Genomic DNA, 18631 nt, shown 5'->3' on the forward strand with positions numbered 1-18631 from the left:
CACTTTTGGAAGAAGTCAATGGCCATTTGGAAATATATATTAATCTTTGTTTAAAGAATGTAAGATTCTATATATATTTATTAAAATTATGTGTTGATTATATGCCTTTGTATATTTCTTAACTTTTTGTCTACTAGATCTATTTCTGAAACCAGTATAGTACAAATCACTCTAATTTCATTTTTATGAAATTGTCTTTACGTTACTAATATTTTGACTTCTATATATTTAGCAATTATGTTCTTTGATGCATATCTTCATATGTTATGTCCTTCGTAGGAAATGTTCTTCTTCTTCCTGTTCATTAATAATTCCACCTGTCTGATGGTAATATTGCCTCTCCTAGTTTCATTTGCTTGCATTTGTGTGGTATTCCTTTTCCAATTTCTATATTTTAGAATATTTCTTTATTACGTTAAGTGTTCTCTATGGACAGCATACAGCTAGGTTTGCTTTTAATCTAATATGACAGTCTTTGTCTTTTGATAGGAAAACGGAGCTCATTTACATTTAATATAATTTCTGACATTCTTGATTTTTATTCCTTCTCTCGTTTTTGCTTACTATTGAACTATAGTAACTATACTCTCGAACTTTAAATTTCCCTATTACCTTTAATTTATATTTACTAGTATGATCAAGTTATAATTTATTGGGGCACTTGGGTGGTTCAGTCAGTTAAGCATCTGACTTCAGTTCAGCTCATGATCTCGTGGTCCATATGAGTTTGAGCCCCACATCGGGCTCTGTGCTGACAGCTCAGAGCCTGGAACCTGCTTCAGATTCTGTGTCTCCCTTTCTCTCTGCCCCTCCCACTTGCACTCTCTCTCTCTCTCTCTCTCTCAAAAATCAACATTAAAAATTTTTTAATTATTTAAAAAAGTTATAATTTATTCCCTTTCCCTCTTATTAATTTTAAAATGATATCATACTTTTTCTATTCCATTTATATTTACTAGTATGATCAAGTTATAATTTATTGGGGCACCTGGGTGGTTCAGTCAGTTAAGCATCTGACTTCAGCTCAGCTCATGGTATCGTGGTCCGTATGAGTTTGAGCCCCACATCAGGCTCTTCTATCATACTTTTCTATTCCATTAATAGTTACCTTCCTTTTTATTCTCTGAAAAGATACAATTTCCCCCACCATTTTAGTCTATCCCTGGATACTTTCCCTCCACTTTAGTAAGATAATACTTCTAAAATGCTTTTGCTTTCCACTCCCCTTCTCTCAACCCCACCTTTTGGGTTTTGGTGAGAAATTTTATGACTTTTGCTTCCAGGCTTTCATTAGTAGAGTCCCATTTATCTTGAGTCTTTATTTAATACATATAATACATAGTCCCAGTCATTCCATTATTATCCGTGTATATTACAAGGTTCAATGTTCACTCACCACTTTTTCCTTTCTACTTCACCTTCTCTTTCTTGAGATCTCTATTCTCATTAATTTGTTGTTTAGTTACAGCCCTCTTTTCATAGTTTCCTTGGATGGGAGATGAGTGATATATTCTTGGAATACTTACATTTCTGCATTCCTTTCCCCTTGGCAGGTGAATGGTACTACGCTGCAAAGATACCTATCTCTTGGGTTACATTCCTTTTCTCTTAGTAGGGATAGACATTATTCCAGTCCGATGCCAGTCTGATTCTTTTCCCTTTGTGAATAATTTCTTCTTTCTGTCTAGAAACTTACAAGATTTTTCTCTTCAACCTTGGGACTCGTGAATTCTGTTAGAATATGTTTAAGTGTGGGGTGCCTGGGGGGCTTGGTCGGTAAGCCTCTGACTTCAGCTCAGGTCACGATCTCACAGTTTGTGCTGACAGCTCAGAGCCTGGAGCCTGCTTTGGATTCTGTGTCTCCCTCTCTCTCTGCCCCTTACCCACTCACGCTCTGTCTCTCTTACCTTCAAAACTAAACAAACATTATAAAGAACTTTTTTAAAGAATATGTTTAACTGTGGGGCACCTGGGTGGCTCAGTCAGTTAAGCATCTGACTTCAGCTCAGGTAATGATCTCACAGCTCGTGGGTTCAAGCCCCGCATTGGGCTCTGTGCTGACAGCTCAGAGCCTGGAGCCTGCTTCAGATTCTGTATCTCCCTCTTTCTCCGACCCTCCCCTACTCACGCTCTCTCTCTCTTTCTGAAATAAATAAAACATCACAAAAAAAAATTCAAAGAATATGCTTAAGTGTGTGCCTTCGGCACTTTCAATGGCAAAAAAAAAAAAAAGTCTTCATTCAGCTCAGGAAAATTTGCATCTATTAAATTTGGTTTTTCCCTTATAATTCACTCTGGAACTCTTATTAGATCTCTGGATTTGTCCTCTGTCTTCCAGCAGCTAAAGCAACCATTTAAGAATTTGAAAAGGTATACTAATGCCTTTCCTAATAATACTGGATCATCACCACCGACATCAGCTAAACTATCTGATGATAACATCTGGTAAGAGAATGTAGCCTAAAGTGAAATATAATAATATGCATATCATTTGCACACTAGATAATCCACTCTATCAAGCTTGGCTTTTTGTACTATATTTTAAAATATGCATCTATTAACTTAATTATACTTATTTTAAAAAATTTTAAAGCAATATACACACAGGTTTGTTTTTTTTAATCTGTCCATATAATGAAAGTAAAATCTCCCTCTCCTACCTCTGACTCCCCAGACCCACCCCTAAGGTAACTTGTTCTTCACACTTTCTTACAAAACCCTTCAGAAATTCTTCATGTATAACAGGAACAAAATTATTGTTGTGGAAGTATCCATACCTTCTTTCCATCCTCCTACCTAGCAGCAAAAAAATTTTGACATTTGTACCCTGATCCCTTCCCACCTCCTACATTCCTACCTCCCACTGCCTTATTATACAGATGGGACAAATAGGTGTGGGGGACTTATAAATGAAGAAGCAAAATTGAAGTAGGAGATTTATATCAAAAAAGCCCATGCCTACTCACTATAGGAAGAAGAAGAAAAAAAAAGTGGAAAGAAAGGTAGAGAGATGATAGATGAGGCCTAGCACTGGCAAAGATTTCAGAGAGGATTTTGGAAAAAGGGGGAAACAGAGGCTTTGGGGTGTCCATAGGATATGAGAGGGTGGGAGACAGAAAGACTATGTGGAAATATAGACCTAAAGAGGTATTGTGAAAGTTACGTTTTATGTAATTTATATTGTATCAAACACAAGTATTTCATATAAGTTTTTTGAAGAAGACACAGATTAGAATTACTTTCATTGTCTTACGAGCACGGTACCCTCTGAGGCTGTCATTTGAGGCCCAAGATCTATTCTGTTCATTCTATGTGTGGGTTTGCCTTCAAGTGTGTGTGTGTGTATGTATGTATGTATGTATGTATGTATGTATGTGTGTGTTTAGAAAGAGATGTATATAGACAGATTTATCTACACATATCTTTTAAAAACAATTTTTTTTAAATTATTTTTTAAGTAAGCTCTACATCCAATGTGGGGCTTAAACTCACAACCCTGAGGTCAAGAGTCACATGCTCCACTGACTGAGCTGGCCAGGTGCCCCTACATATATACTTTTCAGAAAACACAAAAATGTAAATACACTTTTGCACCTTGCTTCTTTTCCCCCTTAAATATATAGACTGATTTATTTATATCCTGCCTACTTCCTAAAAAGATTTGATTAGCTTACAATAAAAAATTTTAACATGACTCCAAGGACAAGAACCGAAAAGTAAAAGGGCCACAGGAGAAACTATATTCAGAAATTCTAGCTAATAGTTTCATTTCATGTCAGAAAACATTAATGTTACTTTAAAAATAGACTCCTAAGGAGCCAAATTTTTGAAAGGAAGAAATTAATTCTACCTAAGAAAAGACTGAACAATGAAAAGAAAAACTTAGCCCAGATCCTAAAAAGACAGTGAGAGCTTCCTACTACATGACCCCATCCACTTTAGAATCTTAGCAAAGAGATTCAGGCAAGCGCCATCAATTCTCAATTGTTTATACAAACAGAGATACACAAACCAAGATCATCAAAAATAGCAGGTAACTTTTAAAGTATATTTAATTGGTTTTTATATATCCAGATGGATAAATCCAGAAAGAAGTGACTTCAAACAAAACAATGAAGTCCTACTACAAACTGTTTCAGAAAGACCTGGGAAAGTATCCATTTCCCATCATCCTCTCAGCTCCTCCTGATGACCCCATCCATCTCATCCCTTCAGTATGTGCACAACAGTAGATTAAAGCAGAATAATCCTTATAAATCTTTCCTCAAAGTGGAGCTGTGTTGAGTCAGATCCTATCAGTGTGAAGGATGGGGACCATGCAAATAAAGAAAACATGTTTTAGTCCATCCATACTTCAGGCAGATGGCTTTCAATCTTCCCTTCCACTTTATTGCCTGTCACCTTCCTGTACAGTATGTACATAAAACAGATGATCCAGAAAGTTGGTATCACTTCTGCGACTTTCTCCACTCTGATAATCATCTCCATGCTCAGCCACAAATCAAACTATGTTGTGAACAAATATCCACAATCCTAATATCTTGAACTCTGGTATTCTCTCCCTTCCTACAAATTCCTTTTGCCTTCCCTCTCCCCAGCACTTTCTGAATCTGTTTTTTTTTTTTTTTAACCTCCATGATACCTTCACTTATTCACCTCCATTTCCTCAATCTACCAGCCCCTCTAGATTCCACTTGACTCCTTCCCCAGTTTGTATCTCACAATCAACCATTTCAACTTTATACATACAGCACCCTAAATTCCTTCTCTCTTCCTTTCCACACTGACTCCGTGCCATACCTCCTTGACAATCACTGACCTTGTGTAACCTAACTGGTGTCTCTGTTTCTCCTCCCTTCTGGAAACTGCTGGAGAAAGATCACTCGATACAATAAATAAGTACCAGGTGTTTAGGATGTACAGCTCTCAATCCAAAACCTGGTTCTGCTATTTATTAGCTGGGAAAGTTTGGACAAGCAACATAATCTCTCTGAACATCTGTTTCCTTATCCATAAAAAGGGGTATATTCATTAGGACACTTGCAGGTGTAACAGAACAGTAGCTTACTCTCTCCTATAATAAAATGGTTAAAAATCAGTTCCAGGGTTAATTCAGTGACTCGATGAAGTCATCAAGAACAAAGATTCTTTCCTCTTTATGTTCCACCATCCTTAGCACACTGACTTGGGCCGTAGGTGTATTTCTTCATGTTACAATATTGGTGACTGCAATTCGAGGCATCACACATAGACACCAAGTCTTGCTGAAGAAGGATGTACTTCCTCCCATGTGCCTCACTGTATTAGTGAAGAAAACCTTTCCTAGAACCCTTCTAGAATTCTCCTTAGGTCCCTTTGTCTTAGTCATATATCCACCCTTTAGCCAATCATTGGCAAAGGGAAATGGGATTATCATGACTGCCTTTCTGACCAATCATAATTCACTCTCTGGGGCTAGATAGAAGGCAAGCTTTCCTGAGCACATTGCCACTGGATACCTAAACAAAACAAACAAACAAACAAGCTGTAATAATAAGAACATGTGTTGTGTAGGCCAACAACCTGTCATTTGGGCAAGAATACCTACTTCACAGGGTGGTTATAAATATTATATTGGATACATTTTCAAAGTACCTAGTGATGCCTGACACACGGTAGACGTGATGGTTTTTAAAGTTGTCCAAAAATTCTTTAATATTCTTTCCCTCAAAAAGTAGAGCTAATTCCCCTACCCTTGAATGTAGGCTGCACTTAGTGACTGGATTCTAACAAATAGAACTTGGCAAAACTAGTGGTGTGAGATTTCCAACACTAGGTCATAAAAGGTTCCGCAGTTTCTGTTTTGCTCTCCAGGGTCGCCCACCCTGGAGAAAGCTGCCATTGTATAAGGACACTCAAGTAGCCCATGGAGAAGGCCACACAGGGAGAAACTGAAGATAACCACCAACCAGCACCAATTTACATGCCACGTGAATGAGCCATCACCATGGAAGTGAGTTTCTGAGGCCCAGTCAGCCTTCAACTGACGGATGTGCCAAGCCACATTTAGGCTGCAACCTCATGAGAGACTCCAGTCCAGAATGATCCCAGCGAGGCCACTCCAGGAATCCTGGGAAACTGAGAATAATCATTTTTGTGGTTTAAAGCCACAAAGTTTTGAAATGATTTTTTTTTACACAGCAATAGAAAATCAATACAGATTTGAGTACCAAAAGAGGGTTCAGCTATAACAAAAAATTTTTAATGCAATAGTAGCTTTGTAACTTGGCAGTGGACAGAACCTGGAAGAACTTTGAGGAGACAATTAGTGAAGACTTAAAGGGCCTTGAAGAGACTGCCAGTGAGGGCAGTTAAGATTCATTAGTTTACTATGACAGACCAGATAAAATGTATCTTGGTTTCCTCTTTGATAGCTGCTGAGAGGTAATAAGCATCATTAAATGCACAGGCACTGGAGCCTGATTGCCTTGATTTGAATCCTGGTTCCATCACCTCTTAGATATATTGGGCAAGTTGCTTACTGTGTCTCAATTTCCCTTGATAGATTTTTATAAGGATTAAATAAGTTGCTACACAAAAACTTTAAAAAGGGCAGGTTTCTTTCTGTGTCCCATGGCAGAGTTATGGTTGAGGACCTGCAAAACAGGATTCAGGTAGAAGTCAAGGAACATTAGAGAAGCCAAAAAAGAATAAAATTTTTGTGATGGGTTATGCCACCAGGGTAGCATTTCTTAAGGTGTGGCCCACCTGCATTAGAACCATTGAAGTATTTATTGAAAATCTGGGGCCTTACTTTCTGAGATTGATTTAGGAAGTCTAACGCAGGGAAGAAATCTGTATTTCCACTGAGCCTTTTGTGGATGATTCTTATGTACACTAAAGTTTGAAAGCCATTACCCTGGGGAAAGGGAGTCCAAGTAAATTGTATAAAGATTAGTCTCTTTGAACCATACTGTTTTAGCTTAAAAATGAGGGCAAAAATTCCCATTCTTATCCACAATTTATCCATTTTTGTTTTAATATACAAATAAGGTACATTAAATAATAATGTGCATTATCTGCCATTGAGTAAAATTAACGCTCCTGAAAACAGGCTATGTTTATCCTAGACGTGTGGAAGTGCTGGCATACATCCACTTCACCCAGCTGGGCTCCAAGGTTTTGTGATAACTCTGTCAACCCATTTTATTTCTAGTGCCTGCTTTGACAAGTACCATCAGGGTTGTAAATATGGACATTTGATCATTGATCCTCTGGCTCCAGCTTCTTCTAATGAGGCTTTTTGTGCTGTAGAGACTGGGAAGTCTAAAACTGCATTTCCTTGACCCCTTTGGAAGGTAAAACCCTGGATATAAAATAGTTTGTAGCAATTAGATATACTCATGAAATGTGGGAGGCAGAAGTAAGCTGAAGACCATCTATCTACTGCTATGTCTCATTCTGATAAAAAGTCAGGTTATAGGTGAGGGCAGGGTTTTCAGCAAGTTTTCCAGGTGTGGGCACCAGCTCTGAGTACGCGGAGAGGAAGTGGTGATGCTGCTGCCATGGCGACCTTTCAGTTAAGGCAGATGTGGCAGGCAGCTAATTGCACAGTGTTCTGGAAGCCATTCCCTGAGCTAAGTCTAGAATTCATTTCTCTCTTTTACCAACTTTTTAGAAACTTTTTATTGGGGCATCTGGGTGGCTCAGTTGGTTAAGCGTCCAACTTTGGCTCAGGTTATGAATTCATGGTTCGTGAGTTCAAGNTTTTTATTGTTGAGATTTTGAATATATTTTAAAAGTAGAACCATAGACTCATAAACTCCCAACTTCAACATTTACCAACTTAGGCCAATCTTCTAAGTACCCTCATCTACTTCATCTTATTTCCAAATAAGTTGGAAATATCATTATCATTTTATGTATTTCAACATCTTACCTCTTTTTCAAAAAGTAAAGACTCTAAAAAATGTAATCACTGAGATAATAGAAAACATATTGGTCTCTGCCCCCAGTTCCTGACACAGAGCTCCTGAAGCCCTTGTAGTCATTTCCTACAGGATAAAAACTCTCGGCGCGTTTCTTGTTCCAATACTGATCTTTGACTCCATTCCTGACACAGGGCTCCTAGAACCCGTCTCTAAGTGATAAGAGCATTACGAACATTTATCCTATTGAGGTAACTCTGGGGAAGGATCCTGGATTGGAGCTGGTCACCAGAAAGACCAAGCCACGATCAGAAGCAGCTTGGAATGTTCAGTCCCAGCCCTTGTCCTCAGAGGAGAGGGGCTGGAAACGGGGGTTAATGACTGAACATGCCTACATGAGAAAGCCTCCACGAAGTTCCAATACTGTGGGCTTTGGAGAGCTTCCAGGTAGATGGAACACTCAAACAAGAGGGTGATGCACCCCAGCTCCATGGAGACAGAAGCTCCTGGAGTCAGGACCCTCCCAGACCTCACCCTATATATCTCTTCATCTGACTGTTCATCTCTGTCCTTTTATCATATCCTTTAACAAACTAGTTAAGCATAAGGAACTGTTACCCTGAGTTCTGTGAGCCACTTTAGCAAATTTATCAAACTGTGAGGAAGTTATGGGAACCCCTGATGTAGAGCCAAGTTGGACAGAAGTTGTGGGTAAGCTATGTATCTACTACTTGTGACTAGCATCTGAAGTGGAGGGGTGTGGGGCGGTCTTGTGGGACTGAACACTTAACTTGGCGGAATACGATGTTATCTCTGGGTAGATAGTGTAACAATTTAATGGAACTGTAGACACTCAGCTTGTGTCATAGACAATTGCTTGGGGTGGAGAAAGACTCCAACATTTGGTGACCAGAAGGAAGGTGTTTTGTGTGAATTATAAAGAGACACAGAAAAGAAACACACAGGAGGAAGGACTGGTTTTTTCCCTAGACGAGAGAATAAGGTAGGAGGCGGAGAAACTAGGTTTTCCTAATATGACCACAATATCCTCGTTCAATAAATAAATAAACAGATCTTTAATATAATTAAATGTCCAGTGTTCACATTGTCAATCATCGTATTGTTGTCATAAAAAACATAATAGTTTTTGGCTGAACAAATAAAGTCCACAAATTGGTTGATATGCCTCTTCCGTCTTAATGTATAGGTTCCCCTTCCATCTGTTTTTTTCCTTTGTAATTTATTTGAAGAAACTGTGTTGTTAGAGCATCTCACAGACTGTACTTTTGTGGTTACATCCCATGGTGTTGACATATTCCTCTGTTCTCTGTAATTCATATAAATTGGTTGTTAGGTCTATAGGCTTGATCAGATGTAGGTTCAATTTGGTTTTGATTCCACTGATTTTTGAGTACGCATTCTATGTATTAGACACCTTTCTAGGATAGTAGAAGCTACCAAAAAAAACCCCAAAAACCAATATCGTGCATTCAGTCAGATACACAGCTACAAGGCATACCTCATTTCACTGCACTTTGCTTTATTGCACTTCACAGATTATGTTTTTACAAAATGGAGGTTTGTGGCAACTCTGCATCAGGCAAATCTATTGGTCCATTTTTCCAACAGCATTTGCTCTCTGTCACATTTTTGGCTATTCTCCTAATATATCAAGCTTTTTCATTATTGTTATTATATTTGCTATGATGATCTGTGATCAGTGACCTATTGTAATTGTTGGGGGGGGGACCACAAACTGTTTGGAAAATGTTATGTGTTCTCACTGTCCCCATTGGCTGCTCCCCTTTCTCTCCCTCTCCTTGGGCCTCCCTATTCCGACACACAGTAATATTGAAATTAGGCCAATTAATAGCCCTACAATGGCCTCTAAGTGTTCAAGTGAAAGGAAGAGTCACACATCTCTCACCTTAAATCAAAAACTAAAAAGGATTAGATTTAGTGAGGAAGACTGTCAAAAGCCAAGACAGGCTGAAAGCTAGACTTCTTGTGCCAGTTAACCACACTGTGAATGCAAAAAGTTCTTGAAGGAAATTAAAAGTGCTACTTTAGTGAATATATGAATAAGACAGTGTAACAGCCTTACTGCTGATATGGAGAAAGTTTTAGTGGTCTGATAGAAGATCAAACCAACCGCATAATTCTCTTAAGCCAAAACCCAATCCAGAGCAAGGTCCTAACTCTTTCCTAATTCTGTTAGGCTGAGAGAGGTGAGGAAGCTACAGAACAAAAATAAGAAGGTGGCAGAGACTCATTTGTGAGGTTTAGGGAAAGAAGCCACCACTGTAACATCAAAGTGCAAGGTGAAGCAGCATGTACTGATGTTGAAGAAGCTGTAGCAAGGCATCCAGAAGATCCAGTTAAGCTCAATAACACAGGTGGCTACACTAAACAGATTTTTGAATAGACGGAACAGCCTTCTGACACCTAATGCAGCTGATGTCTTTAAGATGAGGCTCATTTACCATTCCCAAAACCCTAGAGCCCTTAGCAATTACACTAAAATCTATTCTCGCCTATGCTCTATACACAGAACAAAGCTATAACATGGTTTACTGACCAACTGCTCCGAAAATAAAAGATTCCTTTCAAAATATGACTACTCATTGACAATGTACTTTGTCACCCAAGAGTTCTGATGGAGACAAACAAGATTACTGTTGTTTTCATGTCTGCTAACACAACATCCATTTCGCAACACATGGATCAAGGAGTCATTTTGACTTTCAAGTCTTATTATTTAAGAAATTTCTTTCATAGGGCTACCGCAGCCATAGATAGTAACTCTGACAGATATGAAAGCTTTCTGGGAAGGATTCACCATTCTCAATGCCATTAAAAACATTCCTGATTCATGAGCAGAGTCAAAATATCAACATTAATAGGGGTCTGAGAGGTAATTCCAACCCTCATGGATGACATGTAGGAATTCAAGACTTCGGTGGAGGAAGTAACAGCAGATGTGGTTGAAATAGCAAGAGAACTAGAATTAGAAGTGGAACTGAAGATGTGACTGAATTGTTACAATCTCATAAAATTTTCACAGATGAGAAACTGCTTACAGGTGAGCAAAGAAAGTGGTTTCTTTAGATAGAACCTACTCTTGGTGAAGAAGCTGTGAAGATTGTTGAAATGACAACAAAGGATTTACACTATGACTGATGGGTGGGGGGAGGTGAAGGGGGGTGATGGGCATGGAGGAGGGCACTTGTGGGGATGAGCACTGGGTGTTATATGGAAACCAGCTTGACAATAAACTATTAAAAAAATTCATTGATAAAGCAGTGGCAGAGTTTGAGTGGACAGACTCCAATTCTGAAAAATCAGCTGTGGGTAAAATGCTATCCAACAGGATCACACGCTACAAAGAAATTATCACAAAAGCAAGAATCAATCGATGTAGCCAACTTCTTTTTTGTCTCATTTTAGGAAACTGCTACAACCACCCCAACCTTCAGCAACCACCACCCTTGATCAGCCATGTTGGTTAGTGGTATCATTTGAATACTTAAGTTAAAATACATACAACTGCAATTTCCTTTTTATTATTCCTAAATAATAATATTTAGGAGTACAGAGCACAGAGTAATCATCAACAAAGTTATGTTGATGGAAGAACTAATTTTCACATTATTTACATTTAGTGATGAAAACTGTGGCAGATTAATTCCCCTAATATACATTCTCTTTCCTCCAAGAGAATGCCCATATTTTAGCTGAACATGTAGTACACTGAAATAAAGATAATTTTCCAGCATCTCTTGCAGCTAGATGTGACCACATGACTAAGTTCCAGTCAATAAGATATAAGTGGAAGTGTTAAATGGCAACTTCCAAAAATCTTTTATTAAAAAAAAAAAAATCTCTGGCACTTGCCCATTGTTCCTCTCTTTGTCCTTCCTCCAACAGAATGCAGGTTTGATTATTAGAGTTCTAGCTACCAACCCTGGTTTAGGAAATGAAGGCCACAGCCTGGGTATGATAATAGTGGTAAGCTAAAAATTAAAGGATCCTAGATCTCCATAGAATTCATGGAAATGAGCACACTCATCAGACCTGAAGTCTGTATTACATTAGGAGAGAAATAAACTTTTGTTGTTGTCGCTGGAAAACCATGGTAAGAGCTTCCTTTGGATATAGGAGGAAGGCCGATTTATAAATGGCAGTTTTTCACAGACTTACACAGTAGAGCCATATCTTACTAGGGGGTAAAAGAATATTATCTTTTTATTCAATTATTCTTATTCATATGAAGAAAGTAGTTGCTTTATAGTAGGAGTTACAGAACCTAGCTTGGAGTTTCCCTCTGCCATTAACTAGCAAATGAGTCAACTTCTCTAGGCATCTGTAAGACAACTATGTAATAAGATTCTCTTGAGTCTTAAAATATAACATACATGGAAGTGCTTCATAGTATAAATAACAATGCACAGAGAGTTGATGAGAATTATAAGATACCTGTAGAGAGAAGCTCTATCTCAGCTTGTATCCCCAGTAACAAGTGCTCAACACATATTTGTTAAATGCCAATGCTAAATGAGTGAATTATTCTGCTTTGGAGTGAATAAAGTTCAAAGGTCTTTAGTGTTAATTAAAGTATTACTTGAGTTCCTTAGAGCTACAATTCTTAATTTTGCCATCAAAAAGATAATTTATCTGGTTCAAAAGTAGACCCCTATTTGCTATAGCAAAGAATAAAAGTTGTGGTACAGAATAAAATTTTTATGACCCTCTTCTTTCCCTTGAAATTACAAAGTTATACATAAAGATATATTTTAATATTTAAACCACTAACCCTACCACATCAAATGAAAGATTTCCTCTCAGTGGGCTGTGGCTAAAATACTTTATTAAATTAAGTATGTAATCTGCAAACAGTTTCATAAGAAATTTTAAAAGCAAAGTTATAAAACATTGTCAATAAAAAAGTACAGAGTAAACAGCAAAATTACATTTTCTTTATAGTACAAATAAAAACATTTCACTTCTAATATACTGTCTGAAAATTTTATAATATATTCTCCAACTGATAGCTGCAATATTATATTTTAATGAGAAGTTTCACGGTTAATTCAATCATTTGTTAATAACAGGTTCATCATTTGGACCATAAAAGTCAACTGCTCAACTTTAAGGAAAATAATAAAATTGCCATTCTATAATGTTAAGTTATAAAAGGCTCTTCAGGATGTACATGTCTTCCAGCCTTGTTTCTCTACTAAATTCTGTAAGAGGCTCTAATAATACTGTAAACTTGAATTACATTTTACAAATAAGCACCATTAATATACATTCTACATAAATTCACTTTACCTTTTCAATGACACTTTTTTGGCCACACAAACATTTAAATTTGTTTTCTTTACCATGTAAATAAAAATAAGCAATATTTAACCACTACACAGAAAATTATCAAACTTCACCTCATTGCACAATGGAAAAGCACTTAGAAAAAGCGCTTGGAAAAAACAGCATACATTATTTTTGTCTTTTTTATATATTTTGTCATTTTCTTAAATCGAGAGCAGTTAAAACATTGTCAGAGCAATTTCCTGAGTCTCAAAGCTTCCAATTTCCAGCTCAGAAATAACCAATCTTGCTATTACATATGTCCTTTTTCTAAGCACACAAAACACTTGAATTTAAAAAGAAAAAGATCAAAATAATATGGACTGGAAACAATCTAACAGAATTATTTAGCCATTCTTCTCAAATGTGTTATAATAAACAAGACACTTTAAAGTATAAGTCAGAATTTCTATTATGTAATATGCCCCTTATTTAAAGGCCATAAAATTGCAAATAGTATGGAAACACTAATACACTGGAAAAAACCTCAACTTGAAAATATTATGAGTTACATGAATAGCCAATAAACCAAAGACAACATGCTTCCATGTCTCATGCTGAAGTAAGAAGCAGATGAATTGATAATACTGTTAAAGAATTTCCTAGGTCCAACCCCGCTTCCCCTGTGGTTTCCACCTTAGTTCTCTTTTTTCTCCTGGTGGACACAGATGAGAGACTAGTGAAAAGATAGAACAGTTACTAAAACCTTCCAAGCTACCAAAGTGTTGTACTTTTAAAACATTAATACATTTGCAAACGAGCCATTCTAATTAGACATGTATTAACACAAATATACCAATACCTGAATACGCTGATAACCCCCACACTGTCCTTACTTTTGACATACAGGGCTTGGAAAAGAGCAAGAGAAAAAACTGATAATCCCCAAACTATGTTTACCTTTGCAATATAGGATTTAGAAATGGGCAAAACAAGAAAGAAGAAACAATAAATTTTTTCTTTCATAATTATGTGTTTAAACTATGCTAGACAGTGGAGGTGGGAAGCAGTTTAGGATTAAACAACTTCATAAAAATATATATGATGCTCAAAATTTGCCTATATACTTATGAATGCTATGATGAAGAAGAAATACCTTATATTTACCAAAATAAAGCCTAACATGAAGGTTGGTACAGCAGAAAACATAGCTTGTTTTCATTTGGTTTCTGCCCACAAAACACCTCACCTCTTGTTCTTTTTGACTGCTCCCACATTAATCTTAATTACAATAATACTAAAATAAAAAAATCTAGCTGAAGTGCTCAAAAGCTGGGTGAGGAAATATAAAAACATGGAAAATGAGTATGCAGCTGCACACACTCAAGTAACTCCAGGTTTCAGTACTATTATTCACATTTGTTAAATCATATTAATTTATACATAGAAACATTTTACTTCTTTAACAGTTGTTGTTTTACAGTAAGTTCTTGAAATGAACTGCTTTATTTTAAATGTATACAACTCTTCTAGGCGTTACCAAAAACATATGCTAAACGGGTGGCATTTTTTCTTTTTTAAACAAATTATTACAACCATGAGAAAATATTTCAATACCACTCACTAATCATTTCTAAAAATAAACATTTTTATTTTTGTGGAAATAAATTTAATGATACAGCTCTTCTTTTAAAAGCATGCTTTCATGATATGCAAAAATGTGTTTTTGAGTTTTATTTTCATTAAAATGTCTGTTCTTTTGGGAAACCATTCTGTAATTCAGGATTCTTTAAGTAATAGCTCAGCCCTATAATTCCTGATCCAAATGATTTTTAAGCTCATCAAAATGCAACACAACTGTTTGTTAAATTACGTATGTTGAAAATACTCTCCATATCCAAACCAAATTTATTTAAGCCATTGTTTCATATTGGAAAATTACACTTTACCACATTAAACTTGTATAAATGAAATTTACATTTTATAGTTGGCATACGAACAGGACTTTTTAGCTCACACAAAAACAAAGTCAATGAAAGTTTCCTTTCAGAAAGTTGGCTCTTTTTAAAAACGATGGCAAAAAACCCCTTTTAAATTGCAAGGATTCCTTTAAAGATTATATCAAAAATGTTTTCTTTATTTAATAGGATTTTGACCTACTGCAGTTTAGAAATTATATGACTCAAATATAAAATATAACTCTCTAGTACTGTCTTAAATACCACTTACACAGACAGCTCTAGAAGCAGTTCTGTAAGTCACTAATACTTGGTAGATATGTAACCATTTCTCCTTCTCTAAAAACTTTACTGTCTACAGAAGGTATAAAACTGCAATACAATCTAGGGCTCCAACTTTCCTCCTAGAAAATGCACATATACAGAATAAAGAAAGAAAAGTTAAGAGATCAAGATCATATACAAAACAGAAGAAAGTGCAAACAGCATGTCTTTCTTCCTGTAGGAAATGGCAAAATGAAATGATATTTTGCATTTAGCTTTGAAATCAAAAAGCATTTAAGGGCTTTTGTTACATTTCCTTTCTTTCATTACTATTACCATTACTTCTCTTTTTAATACAAGCCTTTGATGGGCATGAATGAGGTCTCAAAACATTTTAAATGCCTCTCAAAGATGCCTTTTGGATTTTACTAAATGTTAAACAACAATTAATACAAAGGTAACATTTTCTGAGAAAGAATCAGAGCACTTCAAACTTTAAAACCACAGCTGATAATTTTCTTGGACATTTTATAATCAATAAAAATTCTCTTTAGTATTTTTAACAGACAACATATTTGGCATTTGATTCAGTAAAAAATTAAACTTCTCTTGAATTCTGAAAAACATCATTATAATGCTTCTGTTATAATTAGACATTTTTAATAAAACACATGTGCACAGCAAAATTGACTAAATTACTATAAATAAAACTAATTTTAACCTACAAACCTTCACACTTCTAAGTCAAGGACGTTTATTTTACTTTAGCATGACTTTCAAGCACCCTGGTTTAATTTCAGAGAACCTATAGAAATGAGAAAACAGTTATTTTAGGTAAAAACTTCAAACTGGTTAAGGAATATATCATGTAATCAATTCCAAATGTTTACTATCAAAATACTCTCTTATTAAGTCAGTATCCAGAACTGATATCTATGCTTATGTACTTTTAATCCATTGTAAAAAATAAATCATCCCAAAGCAATAGGATTACTCCTAATTTAGTAGTTATTTAAAGTTTTTCAAAACTCTCAAGCCTGAATTTGACCTTCATGAAGAAGAGCATGGTGTATGAAGGATAAGATGATGTCTGCATTACATTACCTCTATGTAGTAAGTCAGTACTAAAAAGAAATCTCTAACATAATAGGTAAGTCTAATTCATCAGGCCATGAAATGCTTCCAAGTCCCTCAGTGTGAAATTTAAAAAACACTAGTCTCTACAACAGATCATTAATCCTAACATGATAATGCTCTAGTGCAACTACTTCTTTTGTAACAGTAACTCTAAAAACAACAACTGCTTTTATGCTCAGAATTAATGCTACTATTTTCTATAATGTAGCCAAACTACATTTTATTACATAGCATAAACAAAAAATGCTACACTAACTAAAGTTAGAACTAGGGGGAGGTGGGTACCTAGTGATATATATCCTCAGGAAATCTATCCATCAAAAGATCTTTATTCTTGGACTTCTCTTGTCATTTTCTGTTACTGAATAATTAATCACTTAATAAAAAGGTCATTTCATGTTTGTCACAGCTAAGATCATTAATGGCATTTAACTTATAAAGATGTATAAATTCATACTGACAGGAGTATTTCTGCTAAAGTTTAAACAAATCCATTATAACCAAATTTCGGCAAAAACCCCCAATTCCTTCCAAAATCCACAAATATGTATATCCTTTTAAATATATAGTTAATTAACAACCTTAGATGATGATACACATAATCTAATTATCATGAACAATACATTATCAAAGAAACACAATTATATTTCCTTTCTGTTCAATTTTAAATTTATGAGGCAGCTTTGTCAGATGATTCCTTCAACAACGTATTTTTCTTTCATTTCTGGTTTTCTGAATATCATTAAGACCAGCAGGGAATGTTATAATTTAAGCATAAATTTGTGGCTAATATCAGGTGGTTAAATTTAGCTAATGATTCTAATAAATCACCTGAACATACTATTAGTGTTTACTATCTGTATATGGACAATTGTTATTATCAGTAACAGAAATCTCTACTCACCTGAAGTTATGGCTTGTGAGGTATTTAATGACGGCTGGTTTGATGCGAGCAACTCCTCCTTGGCTATGGTTTCCTCTCCCCGTAATCACAGAGAGATAGGACTTACCACCATTCTGCTTAAATTCTGTTACAACAGGAATTGGAACATCTTAAAATTCATTTATCTTACATTCTCAATAGAAAACCACTCAAATACATATTAACCACTCAAATACATATAAAATTACTTTCAAGGGGATTTAGAGATTTATAACTTCAAAAAGCCCCCAAATAGATGTTTTTAAATGGATGTTTCATCTATACTGTTTAAGTATGGAAGCCTCAAAGCAATTCATCTGCCTAAAAGTAAGTGAAATTTCTTCCTCTGTGGGGAGGGAGATTTCTGTGTGCTACCAGAATTTCTCTCTAAAATAATGATAATGACAACAGTAATAATAATGATATCTAATAATTATTACATATTTAGAGTCAAGAATTGCTTTAAGCAACTTATATTTATTAACTAAGAATCTTCACAATGATCCTTTTAATTAAATACTCTGAAGCTAGCCAGCTTTGATTTGATTAGCAGCTCTGCCACCAAATGACTGGGTGGTATGACCATGGGCAAATTACTTAGCCTATCTGTGCTTGTTTCCTTATCAGTAAAATGGGATCTAAAGCAACTACTTTATAGGATATCAGTCTTCAGGAATAGTTATTAGTAAATCCACTAATTATAGCATGGACTATAGTCTTACTGCAAAAGATAGTCAATTCGTAAAAAACTCTTCCAAGAGCACCTGCCTGGCTCAGTCAGAAGAGCATGCAGCTCTCGATCTTGAGGTCATGAGTTTAAGCCCCACATTAGGTGCAGAGATTACTAAAAAAATAAATAAAACTTAAAAAAATAAAGAAAAAAGAAACCCTTCCAAAGAGGTGATTTTTTAATATTAAATGAATCTAGGCGTCTTACAAGAATGAAGCTCTTGCTTTGGATAAATAAAACTTAAAAAAATAAAGAAAAAAGAAACCCTTCCAAAGAGGTGATTTTTTAATATTAAATGAATCTAGGCATCTTACAAGAATGAAGCTCTTGCTTTGGATATGACCTTGTGAAAATCAAGTACATAAACCCTGAAAGTCAATCACTGCTGCAATAAAATAACAAAAAC

The 18631-nt window shown here is 35.7% G+C and overlaps 1 protein-coding gene across 5 annotated transcripts in view; it reads right to left on the reverse strand.

Moving 5' to 3' along the window:
• Window positions 1-8962: 8962 nt before the first annotated feature.
• N4BP2 (NEDD4 binding protein 2) overlaps window positions 8963-18631 on the reverse strand; it is a 66291-nt gene continuing 56622 nt past the window's right edge. For 3 of the 5 annotated variants that reach the window (XM_077758909.1, XM_077758905.1, XM_077758908.1), the window contains 2 exons: window positions 17478-17601; window positions 11777-16241 (listed from right to left, as the gene is read on the reverse strand). In XM_077758909.1, coding sequence (XP_077615035.1) covers window positions 16196-16241; window positions 17478-17601 — 170 coding nt within the window. In that variant the 3' untranslated portion in view covers window positions 11777-16195. Of the gene's footprint in view, window positions 9235-11776; window positions 16242-17477; window positions 17602-18631 lie in introns of those variants that run through there. The other 2 variants (XM_077758907.1, XM_077758906.1) reach the window with 2 other exon arrangements.

Source organism: Crocuta crocuta, unplaced genomic scaffold (assembly GCF_008692635.1).
Source record: "Crocuta crocuta isolate KB4526 unplaced genomic scaffold, BGI_CrCroc_1.0 scaffold223, whole genome shotgun sequence".
Classification (NCBI taxonomy): domain Eukaryota; kingdom Metazoa; phylum Chordata; class Mammalia; order Carnivora; family Hyaenidae; genus Crocuta; species Crocuta crocuta.